Below are 15874 nucleotides of genomic sequence, written 5' to 3'. Positions count from 1 at the left end.
TGAAGGGTATTTAGCGCCCATTAACGTATAGGAAAGGCATCAAAGCATTCTTATATCCACGATGATTGCTGTGCGTATGTCCTCATAATTCAGGATACTAGCACTGGGAGACGGCGAATTGGGTGGACGACACATCGGGCCGCAAGCCGCGGTCCGTGTCGCGGTTGGGCCGGGATGGCCGGTAGCCAATCACCTTTAACATCATGACCCCATCAATGATCTATGTATGTACTTAGTCGCAAATCTTTGACATTGGACTGGTTCAGGTCTTTCCTCCGGGTTTCGGCCATTGAGATTAACCGGGTAGAGCCACAAGGGTCATCCAGTCAAACCCATGAACAGCCGGGTCGGAACCTCTGCTGTCTCACTGCCATCTGTAGATTCTCCAGCTTTTGGCCATAGATTTATAGTTGCACACCCCATACATAAGTGCGTAGGAATTCATATCTTTACAGAACAATGGACTAATGGTGCTCAATACACGTTAATGTTAAGGTTCGCAAGCATAAGCGAATTCAAGATTATCTATCGTACTATTCATACCCTATATCTCATGGCACATTTCAAGAACGAAAAAGGGCGAAAAGGAAATATATACAGTAGAGATCGTCTACATGATATTATGTCCTAGGTAGATTTGAGGTCATCGGAGAGATGGGGGACGTTAGTATCTCGAGAAATCTAGATTCACTGTTGGGATTGGGCGGACGAACAGCATCTCTCGCAACATCGTATTTGAGCATGGTGTGCGCCGTTGTAGGTGTATATACAGCAGAAGGAATCGGAGATTCAGGAAGTGACGGAGGTACTGGAGGTGATCTGAGTTTGCGCGGCGAAGCAGATCCTGAAACATCAGCCATAGTGTTTGGCACATGGGTGGACTGGCCCGCAAAAGCTTGGGATGGAACTACAGCTAGTCGTTCCCGCCGATCATAGTCGAAATCCAGTCGTTTATTCCTGTCTCCCTCTTTGTCGCGATCTCGTTCACGCTCCCGTTCTCTTCTCCTTTCTTTATCACTTAGTTTGTCTCTGTACTCCGGTTCTCGATCCCGCTCGCGGCGCCTCGTATTATCCTTGTCTTTCTCCCTCGTTGTTCTGGGGTCCCCGTAGTCCTTTTGTACTTCATCGTACTTGTTTCTCGTACTGGCGTGCCTATCTTTCTCGCGATCTCTATTCCTCTCTCTCTCTCTCACCCTCTCCCTCCCTCCCCCTTCTTCCCTGTCTCTATCTCTATCTCTCTCCCTCTCCGCCTCCCTGTCTCTGTCCCTATACTTATCTCTGTATCTATCTTCGTCCCATTGTCTGTCTTCTTCCCGAAACCTTTCCCTATCTCGATAACCGTCTCTAGTCCTCTCCCTTCTATGGTCCCTATCCTTTACTCTCCATCCGTCCTGTTCCCATTCTACGTCTCGATCTCTGTCTTTGTCTCTTCCTTCTCTCGCCCTTTGCCCTTCTCTTTATAATCCCTATTCCTTGTCGCTTGCTCCAAGCCTCGATCCCTGTCTCTATCTCTATCTCTCCCGCTCCGATATCCATCTCTTTCTTTGCCACCTCTATACTCATCCCTTTCCCTCTCACTTATGTACTCATCCCTCTCAATTCTGTATCCATCCCTTTCTCTCCCGCTCCCCCTCTCCCTGTCATGATACTCCCTTTCCTTCTCCCGCATATCTCGGTGCCTATCCCTCATGGTATTTATCCTCGATTGGCTCGTATAGATAGCTACTTCGCGTACTTGATGGTCTAAGGACATTGACCTCTTCCTCCTCCGGTCACCTTCGTAAACACCAGTACCTGTCACAGGACTATCAGGTACACGCGTTTCGGGAACAGTGACGGCCGAAACATGAGCAGGGGCAGATGCAGGTGGAATCCAACGTTCTTTCTCAGCTTTCGCAGGGGAACCTTCCGGACCAGGATACATGATAAATGTCGGAGGGCGCTGAATCTCAGCCCTAGTAACTTTATTCTTGACAGACGGTGCACTTGACTCGCCTAGATTTTCAAATTCCGGAAGCAGGTATGCGCTAGGATTCATAGACTCTGGAGAATCTGGCACAGGAGGCGGTGATGGAGTAAGTATTGGATCAGGTGTGAACCGTTCCTGCGGCGTAAACTCAGGCTGAGGACGACGATACATTCGATGGATACTGTCGTAAGACTGATGACGGTGATCTTCTGTGATTTGCTCGACGGGTTGAGCAGAGCTTGAGGGCTTTTCTCTCAGCTTGCCCAATTCCCGCGGGAGATTTATTCTCGCTAGTTCCCACTCGTCCACATCGCTGCCTTCTGAATCCTTAGATGAAATATTCGAAAATCCGACCCGAAGGTCACGCTGAGAACCACTGCGAGGGGCCTAGAAAGGGAACTGAAAACCTTTTCTCCGAAGTGACAATGATGATGCTTTACCTGCGGATCAGACCTAGTCATTATTCTGTTTCGATTCTGGTGAATGGGAAAGTGAGATGAAAAGTGTCTCGAGTACGAGTGGGTATGCCAGGTTCCTTCGGGATTTATGGACCTGTGCCTCTCGGTTTTTTCTAGAACTGCCTGTTAATGATACTCGAGATAAGTACATATTCAATCCTGTTTCTCTAAACAAAACAGGGAACTGACGGGGTTTACCGTGGATAAATCGAACCAAGGTCGCAACTGAGGTCCTGACGGAAGTGCGGGCGCCGTCTCCATTACCCGCATCGTCCGAAGTTTTCCTTTAAATTGGCCCATTAGCTCTTCCTTGTCTAAGTCTTCGAGCACGGCCTACTCCAATACCATTAGATAAAAAGTACATTTAAATGACATTTATAATTCAATTTACCTTGATATCATTTATGAGAAATTTAGCTACGTCCTGCGCGTTGGGTTTCGGAGTGTTTGGTTTAACGATCTTGCCATATATTGGTTGACCATTCGCAAATAGTCTACGGGTAGGCTGGCCACGTTGCGGGAAAGCATCCAAAAATCTGTGCTCACTGATTATACCTATCATAAAACTCTGACCACTCCTTCCTATGACCTTCGAATCGTACTTTGGTGTCATTCAATAGATCTCGTGCCATGATTATGTAGTTCGGTTTGTCCCCTTCCTTTCTGTTAGTTCGAGCTGTTGCCATAGTGGGTTCCGTGGGGGAGTTTGGTTCCGATAATGAGCGTTCTAATATGGGCGCGCCACGCTTGGGTGAACTGACATTTCTCGATTTGTTTGAAGCCTTCCTAAATGGCCAGACGCTGAACTTGCTGACGTTGTTGCCTATTTCACCCGGAGGATCAGGAATGCGCGGTGCCGATGGAAAGCGAGGCTCAGAGGATCGAGGAACAGTAGCCGACGAAGCAAGGCTGCTGTGGCTTGTTCTTGAAATATCGTTCATTCTGCGCGCCGATTGAAAGAAACAAAAGCTAAGTCATGGAAAGTGGTGAAGTGAAAGTTTGAGACACAGAAAAGTAACCTGTGAGTAGTGAACAAACCAAGTAGAATGTGAATAGTCGATTTTGTTTGACAAAGGCTTTTGATGCAATCACAAGTTTATGTTACGATCACCGCCACACAATTGTTCCTCATCCACTTACAATTCCGAATAATGCCAAAGTAGCAACAACGCCTGGCCACACAGTATACAGTCTAGCAAAAAAATGACTCTAACCTCGGTCACAACTAGGTTGGATTTGACACGATTTGTCGCTCACTTGTTGTTACAGTTACCCCACATATGCAGACGAACATTGTGGCGATAATTTATTGTCCGATATATAAGGAGCCTGAAGATGAACAGCATCTTAGAATTCCTTACTCGCGACTTCTGTACAAATTATGCCTCAGAACATGCAGTCGAACCTGTGACGTTGTTTAAATCATCGAAGGCATAAGAGTTGCCCGGACCTTTGCAGTCGAATTAAAGGTAACGCTCTCTTTGAGTATACTTACCCATGCCTTCAATGCTGATTTGAAATTTCTTTCCGTTCAAGGTGGCCAAAATTAAATCGTTACCCAGCCGCCCAACACCATCGACAACAGCTCGATATATAAGAGTTTATGGTACACATCTCTCTGATGTCGTTCGTTCTACATTGGAAGCTTCCAGCGAAGCGGCGGGCGCGTCGATTGAGGTATTGAAAGCCAAAAGTGTAATCTTGAGCAGGAAATGTTCGCGATCAGTCGAAGTGCTGGTCAGACACGCACGTATGATGACGCCTTCGTGAGGGCTTTCCATTCTCTTCAATGCGAAAACATCCAACAGGCTGCCGCTGTACATGTTAAGACTCAAAAATATACTACTACGATCACAGTACGGAACAAATACCCCTTCCCTTTCGAAAACCTCGTTACCGGAGAAACGATATCAATAAAGCGTATCAAAATCGCAGTGAAAGAAGCAAAGGTGTTGAACAAGGAGAGATATAGAGATCTTGTCAAAGTCAAGAATGAAGACAACACGGTGGACGAAAAGGATGGAGACTCGGATAATTTGTAGGTCAAGTGGACCAAACCGGGGGTTGTATGAATATCACTTCAAAGTGGGTGCTTAATTGAAAACAAAATCCGAGGTGTCCGCATCCTCAAGATTGAACTACACCCTTCAAGAGCCCAAGGCTTCGATTTCCGAGTCTCTCTGGAATGATTGAATTTCTTTACGTTGTATTACATATGCCGGAATCCGGATTGGACTCTAATTCCTTACTGTATAACCACCGCTTCCGCTTATACAATTACATACGGGAAATCTTGACGACTCGGTAAGTTACAGATATACTAGGTTTAAACTTTAGGTAACTTCAGTCGGTGCGAAGCGAGCCGTCGTCAAATCCGTGCTTTCGACGGGCAGGATAGGCCATGCCATTGAACACAATAATAGAAGCAACTTAGTTCATCGTGTCGACCAGTCACCTCTACTGCTACGAGCAACTAGGTCAAGACTCAAGAGGTGCTTGGCAGGTCCCGGCAAAACATATGTGTGTAGAATGTTCACAAGTTCTGTTGATGTGAAGCTAGCAAGAAGTTAATATACAAGGAAACGACAGAGGCGAGCCTGAGCCTGGAGTCATTGCTTCTAAATCAACAATGGGATTGGTCGCTTTGCGTTTCACTACCACGGGGGGAAAAGGCCGTGGTTATGCAAGACCTTTATCATTCTCCGCAGGATATTAACGGGACCGTATTTCGACCGTTCAACTCCTTGTTCTCAAACTCAAACTAAACATAACCGCCAGTCAAACATAAACGTTTTGTCATTAGTCTTGTTTTCGAGTGCTTCCAATTCCATGCAGTCATTAAACATGCGTAGGAAGGCTGGCAGCCCGAAATAACGTAGATGACCACGTCGCCAAGCTTTCGGTATTCAATGAGATTACTGTCAAGCTGGGAACGCCCGGATCATTTCAAACACATACAATATAAAGACCCACTGAAAGACGAACTAACATATTGACTCTTCCCCTCACCTCTAACAAGTTCAGCCTCCTCTCACGATCTCGCAAGAAAATCATGGCTGTAAGGACTTTGCGAGTAAACCCATAATCGTGTCTTCTGATATGTTTTCTGAAGGGTATTCCTTCTACGTTCACGATTGGCAACCAGGGAAACGTTGCAAGTATTGGCCCAATCGGTGACTTTTGCTCGGTAATTGCTTTTCACCCACCCGGAAATGTTCCTCCTGCAATTGTAAGCCCGATACGTTATTTCTTTTACGGAGTCGTTATTCATCCGCCTAACAGTGGTCTGCCGTTCCTGTTGAAGGGGGGATGCACGCTATTCAACACTCCAACACGGGTGATTTCGCCACCGCTATGGAAGGTCGGGTCGTAAGTACCCAAAAAGATGAATGCCCCGGGTCATACATTTACACTGTATACGTACTAGCTTGCATGTCCTGATTTCAGCCCAGAAGCCCAGTCTTCTTTCCGGCTTGTTCGAAACAATGATGGCACTTTTCTGGTAAGTTGGCCTCAATTTCACTAAAAGAGACGGCTTTTTTCTGACCAACGATTATTCAGGTTCAATTGAATAACTCGAGGGCTATTTGGACAGTGAGATCCGATGGCTCAGTACGTATTTTTGATACTGATTGTGTTTCCTGTCTGATACACCGCTCGTTAGCTTCGCTTGGGCCCTGCCATCAGTGCTGGCCCGCAGAACACTTTCTTTTTCATTCAAGCGTGAAGAGTTTGGTAGAGCACAATGAGAGCGTGATTTATTTCGATGAAGAGGGTTCTCGATATCTACTATAGAATTGTCCGAGTGTTGATTGAATACTTGATCACAAGAAAAGTGCCTACCATGCCATAGAGGCTTCTACTATCGGAATAGAGAAGACCAAGAGGCGCCAGATTTCCCGATGCCGGACATCCATGATGTCATAGTCTTGAAGGGGGTACTACATTCCATGAGTGGTATGGTATAGGAGTCGTTGTCAGTGGCTTTCCGTCTGTCGGCTGCCCGGCAATCAACTATCTAAAGAATATCTAAGCCTACTTGAGGGAGAAGAGAATAAGATGCGACGATGAATTCAATGTCGAGAGAAGGGCGGCTGTTGGAAACTTTTATTTTCAAATAAATTACTGGGATTATCCTATGATAAGTCTCGTAACAGTGACCCTGTCGGATACCGGGAACGCCAAATATGATTGCCATATGATGACCGTTTCATTGCCGAGTCCTGCTTTTGGTTTAGGCCAGCTCGGTAAGCTCAGTCGACAGGTTGAAGTAATTGCATATGATCTAGACACGTTCGGGATTCGCGAATCTGGCGCCTCTTTGTTGATCAATTGTAACAGTACTTGATATACTGAAGAAGTGCAAAACCGATGTACTTTGCTGTCTTATGGATCTAAAATAGAAGAAATAATGTTATGAATGCATATGCAGCATTATGCAAATGGTAACACCATTTGTAGGTGATGGATCGTTGATTAATTTGAATATGTGCACTTTTCATAACATGCTCGAGCGTTACGTCAGAGCAACGCTAGACATACGCTAGCGTAGCATGTTTACGCTAGTTCACTTGCTAGTTCACGCTCCTTTACGCTAATTTCTATCGTCCCTTCCCAGCTTGATGTCAATTTGAAGCTGGGAACGCCCGGATCATTTCAAACATACAATATAAAAACCCGCTGAAAGACGAACTAACATATTCAGACTCTTCCCCTCACTTCCAACTTCAGCATCCTCTCACGATCTCGCAATAAAATCATGGCTGTAAGGACTTTACGAGCGAACTTATAATTGCGTCTTCTGATATGTTTTCCTAAGGGTTTTCCTCCTAGGTTCACGATTAGCAACCAAGGAAACGTTGCAAGTATTGGTCCAAAGGGCAGTGACATTTGCTCGGGAATCACTTTCAGCCCACCCGGAATCACTCCCCCTGCAATGGTAAGCTCGATACATTATTTCTTTTTCGGAGTCGTTGTTCATCGGCCTAACAGTGGTCCGCCGTTCCTATTGAAAGGGGGTTCTATAATTTCCAACGCTACAACACGGATGAACGTACCACCACTATGGGAGGTCGGATCGTAAGTACCCAATAAATGACGAATGCCCCAAGTCATACATTTACACCATATACGTAGCTTGTATGTCCTTCTACACACACCAGAGGCTATTCTTTCCGGCTCACTCAAACCGATGATGGCACATTTATGGTAAGTTGGCCTCAATGTTACTGAAAGAGACGACTTTTTTGACCAACGATTATTCAGATTCAACCGAATAATTCAGAGGATGTTTGGACAGTGAGCGACGATGGCTCAGTACGTGTTTTTGATACTGAATGTGTTTCCTGTCTGATACACCGCTCATTAGCTTCGCTTGGGCCCTTTCAGGCGTACCCCGACAACCAGTTTCACTCTCACTCAAGCGTAAAGAGTTTTGTAGAGCGTAATGAGAGCGCAAGTTATTTCGATAAAGAGGGTTCTCAATACATACTCTAGAGTTGTCTGAGTGTTAGATGAGTACTTGATCACAGGCAGAGTGCCTACCATAGGCTTCTACTACCGGAACAGAGAAGACGATATCGTGGCTTCACAATATGACTGAGTCGAACGAGTGCTGAATATTGAATCGCCAGAGGTTTTGCAATAACATGAAGTAAAAGTCCCAAGATTGGAGGGATACGTATGACATATGTACCGGTTCGATCGAACCTCTAAATTGATGAGTTAGCTTGTCGCATATATGTGCATCCGAATAAGAGCATACCCGTAATCAGTACAGTAGCCTCCAGATTGAAGTCCCCCGAACATTCATCGATTGCCGAAAGCACACATCTAGTCGTCAGTCGTCTCTTTCTGCTTCCCTTTGTTCTTCCCCTTGCCCTTTTCTCTACTTTTCATCCTACTTCCGGATTTATTAGGTGCCCGTGTTACAGTAGGCAGTACACCAGTGAGCCTGTCAATCTGCATTGCTGGGTCGGTAAATTCTTCTTCCTCTCCTGCTCCCGTTTCTTTTGTATGCGAAGCCCTTTCGGGAGAAGCTTTGGCTTTACCTTTACCCTTATTTTTGGATTGAGATTTCAAATGTACGGGTTCTGACCATCGTGTCACTTGAGCCTGCGGTGAAGGAGGGGGACCGTGAGTCGGTGTAGGTGGTGGGCGTGAGGGACCGGCCTCCACGTTCCCATGCGACGGCGCGTTGGCTTGTCCAAAGTCAACATATTCGAGAGCGTCACCACGCTCTGCATCCACATCTTCATCTAGATTCATCCTCATATCAAAGTCAACCCCTTCGTCTTCGCGTTCACCTTCCGCGTCATCGATATCAATATCCTCATCCCTCCTTTCCTCTTCCGACATTGGCTCTTCGTCGGCTATATTTTGCTCTTTGGGCCTTAAGCGAACTTCTTTGAATGATATACGTTTTGAGGTGGTCGATACGTGCGTGACGGATTTCTTTTTACCCGTTGCGTCTAAATGAATCGAATGCTCTGAGATACCCGATTGACGTGTTGAATGCGTTAATTTACCTTTATCGTCCGTGAAAAGCAATTCAGAGCCTAACAGATTCTCATGCCTTCCTTGGAGAATCGTTCCCGATAATTGAAGATAGGGCGTTGGTGTGTCAAGACCCTGAACCGATTCAGAAAAGATGAGGCAGATATCGATAGTCGTACGTACGATCAGGCGGTATGTTTGAGAGCTAGGCACTAACGTAGGTTCAGTATTGCCTAGATCCATTACGACATATTCGATTTCCTCTTCGTATTCGGATTCTTCGCCTTCTTCGTCTTCAATGGGTTCATAAGTTTCACTCTCGGCGCCTTGAGCAACAACATCGGGATTGGAGTCTGCGGGAATCCGTTTGGATTTCTGTTTTGGCGAAGAGAGAGATGGCGAGAAATCTTCTACGTAGGAGTATCCTGGGCAGAGAGTTGTTCGGGGCGGGTCCATTTCCGGGAAAGCAGTGATATGTTCTTGTGCCAACGTCTATTTGGTTTGGAAGATGATGCCAAATAAATAACTCGGCGAGCTGGTTTAATCAAGTGCGCTAGGTAGGTTTCAATCCTTTTGACTTTCTGTTAACGATTTTTTAGCTGAGGACACTCGCCTCCCCGCCAATTCCAATGAATTGCCACTGGCTATGACTTCATTCAATATCGACCCTAGGATTCGGGAACCAACAACATCACAAACTTGACAAGCTTCTTTGATCTGAGTATGTAGCTATGGCGCCTTCTGGGTGAGTCACATTCATATTTGCTCATGAGTTCCATCCAAACCATCCGTATCAAAGCCTCAGAACATCCTGTCAAATCGGTCGTAGTGCTCAAGTCTTCCAAGGCAGAGATCGTTCGGACCTTCAATGTCGCACTCCAGGTACGCGCTACTTCAGATCTTGCACCATCGAACGGCTTATGACTTCCTGTATTTATTCAGGGCGGACAAAATAAAATTGTTATCTCAAAGGTGTCCAGCACCATCGATACAGCGTCCGTACGAATCTCCGGCTTCAATCCAGGGAACGGAACCTATCTTTCTGATGTCGTTTGCTCTATATTGGACGGATCGGATGACTTGACGGATGGACCCATTCGAGCTTTGGAAACCAGGAAGGCATATCTGGTGCGAGAGAAGAAAGTGCTTGACACACAAGCAGAAGTGCTCGTCAAATACTCTAGCAGTTTAGATGGGACTCAAGCAAGTCCCGACGTGATGACAAATTTTCTGAACGCTTTTGTGGCGCAGGGAAAGACGAACATTCAAGCGGTGAGTATCATTAGCCAACGAGCATAAACTTCGTCGTTGACGGTCTTTCAGGTTGTGAAAGTTGAAGAAGAAATTGCAGAGATCAACAAGCAGATCGAAGCTGAGCAGAAAAAGGCGACGCTTCTCAAGGGCTCTGCCCATGCAGAAATCACTGTTGTCGTAACTGCCGACAACGATACTAGAGTGACTCTCAAACTGATGTATAGTGAGTGTCATCCTTAGATACATCTGGTTCGTCTCTGAGTTGCCTGCTCCAGTTGTAAACGAAACGAACTGGCATCCCACATACGAACTCCATGCTCTCACCGGAGACGACGGGCGTCCCTCACAAACCGTTTCTCTGCATTATCGCGCGACTGTGGCACAGACTACGGGCGAAGATTGGACGGATGCTTCTCTGACTCTAAGTACGGTCGCCACCGACGCCATAGTCAAGACCATCCCCAAATCTAATCCAGCGTGGATTAGGGTGACATACGTTAATAACAATCCTGGTTGGCTGAAACAACCGCAAGACTTTTCAAGGGCACCACGACAACCAATGCAAGCAAAGACGATGATCACAGCCTCTTCGTTTGGCTTCTGCGCTTCAGGTCCCTCACCTGTTCAATCGGAAGCTTTACCCGCAGCCGCACCTGCTTTTGGTTCCGGGAATGCGGCAGCCCGCAATAATGAGACCGACCTTGGTGTTATTCCTTTCCCTGACGGGGACGAGGACGAAGAAGGAACCAACTATGGTGACGAAGAGAGACCAGCCAAGCTAGTAAATCAAACTCCCATGGCTCTAACCTACACCGTTCAGGGAAAATCGAGTATTCCCTCTGACGGAAAGAACCATGTCGTCACAATTGCCGTTTTGTCTTTTGAAACGTCTATTGACTACATCTCTGTACCAAAGGTCGAGCCTCGCGTCTATCTCCAGGTGAATTGCGATAATGATTAATGCTTTGGCTTTTACTCATTGATCTACAGTGCCAAGTCAAAAACAACAGTGAATATCGACTTCTCCCTGGGCCCGTCAGCGTCATCCTTGACGACAGTTATGTCTCCAAGACCACTATAGCTGTACGTGATTTTATATCGGGCCTCATTTCGAAGTGCTTCATACAATCCTTTAGGATGTAAATCGGAACGATGTCTTTTACTTTACGCTCGGAGATGACCCTTCCATTTTGGTATCTTATGCCCGTGTCTCTAAAGTTACAAAGGAAGGCAGCGGATCGTTCGCCGACGTTGCTAACATCACGACTTACACTACGACAATCAAAGTAGAGAATAAACGTCCCTTCTCCATCGACAATCTGATCATTCGAAATGCGCTTCCCGTAACTCGGGATAATCGAGTAAGAGTAGTGTTGCGAAAACCGAAGGAGTTGATAGAGGCAAAGAAAGGAGTACTCGTCAAAGTCAAAGGAGAGGAAGCTGCTGAAGAAGAGGGAGAAGAAAAAGAAGACAAATATCCTAAAGTCAAATGGACAAAGGAGAAAACGGGGTTGTATGAATATCATTGGAGGGTTGATGCGGATGATGAGATTCAGCTGGAAAGTATATTCGAGATGAAAGCTTCTGCAGATTTGCATTGTGTTTTTGATTAAATTTGGGGGCTGCGGTACCAGTTTATCTGTGAAAATATCTGACCATGCTTCCTCTGTCTTGTTGTAATTATACTTTTGCTGTGAGTGGATTATCGGTGTTTCTGTTTTTCACGTTCTTCATTTTATTCTACACCACGCTCATTCGCGAAAAGTCCCAGGTAGAAAACTACAGCAAGTATCCCCCAGACAACATGTTATAGAGTTCGCGACTTCATTTTATCATACTTCAGAAGTAAGTATCACCAAGAACCAATGCTCCTTCACTCCGAGGGTCTTCAAGGTCAAATTCACAGTCTCTGCAGTCGCAGTCTGTTCGGTTAAGGTGGTCTCGGAGCCTAAGTCTGGAGGCTACTACTAGTGCATCTGTGCATCCTGTATTGTACGAATATCATGATATTCCCTTAGGTGGATGCTCATTGGGTGCATTGTGGTGTAGCGGGCGTTCTTTCTCTGTCCAGTGTGTGGCCATGCTGGCATCTCCTTTCTTATGTTGTTATCTAGACATTTAGGGTAGAATCCAATGCTTACTAGCTCTTTCCTCAAGTCTGCGTTAGTTCACGCTCCTTTACGCTAGCGTTACGCTAATTTCTATAGTTTCCCAGCTTGACATCAAGCTGGGAATGCCCGGATCATTTCAAACACATACAATATGAAGACCGACTGACAAACGAACCAACGCATCGACTCCTTCCCTCACCTCCAACTTCAGCCTCCTCTCACGACCTCGCAATAAAATCATGGCTGTAAGGACTTTACGAGCAAACCCATAATTGCGTCTTCTGATATGTTTTCCTAAGGGTTTTCCTCCTAGGTTCACGATTAGCAACCAGGAAAAGGTTGCAAGTTTTGGTCCAATCGGTGACGTTTGCTCGGGAATCACTTTCAGCTCACCCGCAATTGCTCCCCCTGGAATTGTAAGCTCGATACTTTATTTCTTTTCGGATTCGTTGTTCATCCGCCCAACAGTGGTCCGCTGTTCATGTTGAGGGGCAGTTCTACGCTTTCCAACGCTCCAACACGAATGAATTTGCCACCGCTGTGGAAAATCGGGTCGTAAGTACACAATAAATGATGAATGCCCGAGGTCATACAATTACACCGTATACGTAGCTTGCATGTCCTTTTTCAAACCAGAAAGGCCAGTCTTCGTTCCGGTTCGTTCGAAACAATGATGGCACTTTTCTGGTAAGTTGGCCTCAATTTTACTAAAAGAGACAACTTTTTTCTGACCAACGATCATTCAGGTTCACTTGAATAACTCGAGGGCTATTTGGACAGTGAGATCCGATGGCTCAGTACGTATTTTTGATACTGATTGTGTTTCCTGTCTGATGCACCGCTCGTTAGCTTCGCTTGGGCCCTCCCATTCGTGACCCGACTACCGGTTTCACTTTCACTGAAGCATGAAGAGTTTTGGAGAGCGCAATGAGAGCGCAATTTATTCCGATAAAGAGGGTTCTCAATGCATACTCTAGAGTTGTCCGAGCGTTAGATGAGTAAGTAAGTACTTGATCATAGGCAAAGTACCTACCATAGGCTCTACTATCGGAACAGAAGACGATATCGTGGCTTCACAGTATGACTGAGTCGAACGAGCGCTGAATCGCCAGAGGTTTTGCAATAATATGAAGTAATAAGAATTCCCTGGCCCATTGGAGGGATACATCGACCCTGGGAACTAATAACATCACAGTGATCACACAAACTTGACAAGCTTCTTTGATCTGAGTATGTAGCTTTGGCGCCTTCTGGGTGAGTCACATTCACATTTGCTCATGAGTTCCATCCAAACCATCCGTATCAAAGCCTCAGAACATCCTGTCAAATCGGTCGTAGTGCTCAAGTCTTCCAAGGCAGAGATCGTTCGGACCTTCAATGTCGCACTCCAGGTACGCACTACTTCAGATCTCGTACCATCGAACGGCTTATGACTTCTTATATCTATTCAGGGTGGACAAAACAAAATTGTCATTTCAAAGGTGTCCAGCACCGTCGATACAGCATCCGTGCGAATCTCCGGCTTCAATCCAGGGAACGGAACCTATCTTTCTGATGTTGTTTGCTCTATATTGGATGGATCGGATGACTTGACGGATGGACCCATTCGGGCTTTGGAAACCAGGAAGGCGTACTTGGTCCGAGAGAAGAAAGTGCTTGATACACAAGCAGAAGTGCTCGTCAAATACTCTAGCAGTTTAGATGGGACTCAAGCAAGTCCCGACGTGATGACAACTTTCCTGAACGCCTTTGTGGCGCAGGGAAAGACGAACATTCAAGCGGTGAGTATCATTAGCCAACGAGCATAAACTTCGTCGTTGATGGTCTTTCAGGTTGTGAAAGTTGAAGAAGAAATTGCAGAAATCAACAAGCAGATCGAAGCTGAGCAGAAAAAGGCGACTCTACTCAAGGGCTCTGCCCATGCAGAAATCACTGCTGTCGTCACTGCCGACAACGATACTAGAGTGACTCTCAAACTGATGTATAGTGAGTATCATCGATAGATACATCTAATCCTTCTCTGAGTTGCCTGCTCCAGTTGTGAACGAAACGAACTGGCATCCCACATACGAACTCCACGCTCTCACCGGTGACGACGGGTGTCCTTCAGAAACAGTTTCTCTGCATTACCGTGCGACTGTGGCACAAACTACGGGCGAAGATTGGTCGGATGCTTCTTTAACTCTTAGTACGGTCGCCACAGATGCCGTGGTCAAGACCATCCCCAAATCTAATCCAACGTGGATTAGGGTGACATATGATAATAACAATAACAACCGCGTTTGGAAGCAACAGCCTGAACCATTAATATACTTACACCCAAAACCAACACCACAACTACAAACGCAAGCTTCAGTTATGGCCACATTCTCAACCTCCGCACCTACATTGTTTGGCGCTTCTCATCCCCCACCTCCACAACCGAAGGCTGCACCCATACCCGCCAGTATTTTTGGTCACAAATCTCCCGCGAGTGGTAACGATGAGACCGACCTTGGTGTTATTCCCTTCCCTGACGGAGACGAGGACGAAGAAGGAACCAACTATGGTGACGAAGAGAGACCAGCCAAGCTAGTAAATCAAACTCCCATGGCTCTAACCTACACCGTTCAGGGAAAATCGAGTATTCCCTCTGACGGAAAGAACCATGTCGTCACAATTGCCGTTTTGTCTTTTGAAACGTCTATTGACTACATCTCTGTACCAAAGGTCGAGCCTCGCGTCTATCTTCAGGTGAATTGCGATAATAAATAATGCTTTGACTTTTTACTCATTGATCTACAGTGCCAAGTTAAAAACAACAGTAAATATAGACTGCTCCCTGGGCCCGTCAGCGTCATCCTTGACGACAGTTATGTCTCCAAGACCACTATAGCTGTACGTGATTTTATATCGGGCCTCATTTCGAAGTGCTTCATACAATCCTTTAGGATGTAAATCGGAACGATGTCTTCTACTTTACGCTCGGAGACGACCCTTCCATTCTGGTATCTTATGCCCGTGTCTCTAAAGTTACAAAGGAAGGCAGCGGATCGTTCGCTGACGTTGCTAATATCACGACTTACACTACGACAATCAAAGTAGAGAATAAACGTCCCTTCTCTATCGACAACCTGATCATTCGAAATGCGCTTCCCGTAACCCAAGACAAACGAGTAAGAGTAGTGTTGCGAAAACCGAAGGAGTTGATAGAAGCAAAGGAAGGTGTACTCGTCAAAGTCAAAGGAGAGGAAACTGCTGAAGAAGAGGGAGAAGATCAAGATGACAAATATCCTAAAGTCAAATGGACAAAGGAGAAAACGGGGTTGTATGAATATCATTGGAGGGTTGATGCGGATGATGAGATTCAGCTCGAAAGTGTATTCGAGATGAAGGCTTCTGCAGATTTGCATTGTGTTTTCGATTAGACGGGGCCGCGGTACCAATTTATCTGTGATGTCTGACCATGTCTCCTCGGTCTTGTTGTACTTATAAGTACTTTTGTTGTGAATGAATTATGGGTGTTTCTGTTTGTCACGTTCTTCATTTTATTCCACACATTTGAATTCGACTAGCGACTCCGCACGCTCACCTCACGAAAGGTTCCC

The 15874-nt window shown here is 45.9% G+C and overlaps 6 protein-coding genes across 6 annotated transcripts; 4 read left to right on the top strand and 2 right to left on the bottom strand.

The window, feature by feature from the left end:
- Positions 1-620: 620 nt before the first annotated feature.
- On the bottom strand, positions 621-3368 carry AGABI2DRAFT_115904 (hypothetical protein; the record flags this gene model as incomplete). Its single annotated transcript, XM_006458876.1, has 6 exons — positions 621-1359; positions 1407-2356; positions 2410-2550; positions 2617-2760; positions 2819-2921; positions 2974-3368. 6 exons carry the CDS (start codon positions 3366-3368, stop codon positions 621-623), a joined length of 2472 nt encoding a protein of 823 aa, XP_006458939.1.
- A 2062-nt stretch (positions 3369-5430) lies between these two features.
- Positions 5431-6291, top strand: AGABI2DRAFT_191046 (hypothetical protein). Its single transcript, XM_006458875.1, has 6 exons — positions 5431-5485; positions 5540-5656; positions 5710-5796; positions 5855-5929; positions 5989-6039; positions 6092-6291. Exons 1-6 carry the CDS (start codon positions 5480-5482, stop codon positions 6152-6154), a joined length of 399 nt encoding a protein of 132 aa, XP_006458938.1. The 5' UTR covers positions 5431-5479; the 3' UTR covers positions 6155-6291.
- An 848-nt stretch (positions 6292-7139) lies between these two features.
- On the top strand, positions 7140-8013 carry AGABI2DRAFT_177069 (hypothetical protein). Its single transcript, XM_006458874.1, has 6 exons — positions 7140-7192; positions 7247-7366; positions 7420-7506; positions 7564-7635; positions 7693-7743; positions 7796-8013. The coding sequence occupies exons 1-6, from the start codon at positions 7187-7189 to the stop codon at positions 7853-7855; spliced, it is 396 nt and encodes a 131-aa protein (XP_006458937.1). The 5' UTR covers positions 7140-7186; the 3' UTR covers positions 7856-8013.
- Positions 8014-8471: 458 nt separating this feature from the next.
- Positions 8472-8839, bottom strand: AGABI2DRAFT_191045 (hypothetical protein; the record flags this gene model as incomplete). Its single annotated transcript, XM_006458873.1, has 1 exon — positions 8472-8839. A coding segment is annotated over exon 1 (312 nt), but the record flags the coding sequence as incomplete, so codon positions are not given.
- An 851-nt stretch (positions 8840-9690) lies between these two features.
- AGABI2DRAFT_115901 (hypothetical protein) lies at positions 9691-13196 on the top strand (the record flags this gene model as incomplete). The annotated part of the gene is made up of 12 exons (XM_006458872.1): positions 9691-9804; positions 9865-10194; positions 10246-10399; positions 10452-11116; positions 11167-11259; positions 11313-11739; positions 12499-12532; positions 12601-12703; positions 12756-12842; positions 12900-12974; positions 13034-13084; positions 13137-13196. The coding sequence occupies 12 exons, from the start codon at positions 9691-9693 to the stop codon at positions 13194-13196; spliced, it is 2193 nt and encodes a 730-aa protein (XP_006458935.1).
- A 349-nt stretch (positions 13197-13545) lies between these two features.
- AGABI2DRAFT_177067 (hypothetical protein) lies at positions 13546-15802 on the top strand. The gene is made up of 6 exons (XM_006458871.1): positions 13546-13678; positions 13739-14068; positions 14120-14273; positions 14326-15020; positions 15072-15164; positions 15218-15802. The coding sequence occupies exons 1-6, from the start codon at positions 13565-13567 to the stop codon at positions 15692-15694; spliced, it is 1863 nt and encodes a 620-aa protein (XP_006458934.1). The 5' UTR covers positions 13546-13564; the 3' UTR covers positions 15695-15802.
- Positions 15803-15874: the final 72 nt, after the last annotated feature.

The sequence above is a fragment of the Agaricus bisporus genome (genome assembly GCF_000300575.1).
Source record: "Agaricus bisporus var. bisporus H97 unplaced genomic scaffold AGABI2scaffold_3, whole genome shotgun sequence".
In the NCBI taxonomy this organism is placed as follows: domain Eukaryota; kingdom Fungi; phylum Basidiomycota; class Agaricomycetes; order Agaricales; family Agaricaceae; genus Agaricus; species Agaricus bisporus.
This window is presented reverse-complemented; position numbering and strand designations above follow the sequence as displayed.

Bases quoted from the DNA above. Each gene is read 5' to 3' on its own strand.
- AGABI2DRAFT_191046 (XM_006458875.1), top strand. The intron at 5,797-5,854 runs GTAAGTACCCAA...TATACGTACTAG, and splicing joins CCGCTATGGAAGGTCGGGTC to CTTGCATGTCCTGATTTCAG. The intron at 6,040-6,091 runs GTACGTATTTTT...ACCGCTCGTTAG, and splicing joins CAGTGAGATCCGATGGCTCA to CTTCGCTTGGGCCCTGCCAT.
- AGABI2DRAFT_177069 (XM_006458874.1), top strand. The intron at 7,507-7,563 runs GTAAGTACCCAA...CCATATACGTAG, and splicing joins CCACTATGGGAGGTCGGATC to CTTGTATGTCCTTCTACACA. The intron at 7,636-7,692 runs GTAAGTTGGCCT...ACGATTATTCAG, and splicing joins CCGATGATGGCACATTTATG to ATTCAACCGAATAATTCAGA.
- AGABI2DRAFT_177067 (XM_006458871.1), top strand. From the start codon at position 13,565: ATGAGTTCCATCCAAACCATCCGTATCAAAGCCTCAGAACATCCTGTC. The intron at 13,679-13,738 runs GTACGCACTACT...ATATCTATTCAG, and splicing joins CCTTCAATGTCGCACTCCAG to GGTGGACAAAACAAAATTGT. The intron at 14,069-14,119 runs GTGAGTATCATT...ATGGTCTTTCAG, and splicing joins GAAAGACGAACATTCAAGCG to GTTGTGAAAGTTGAAGAAGA.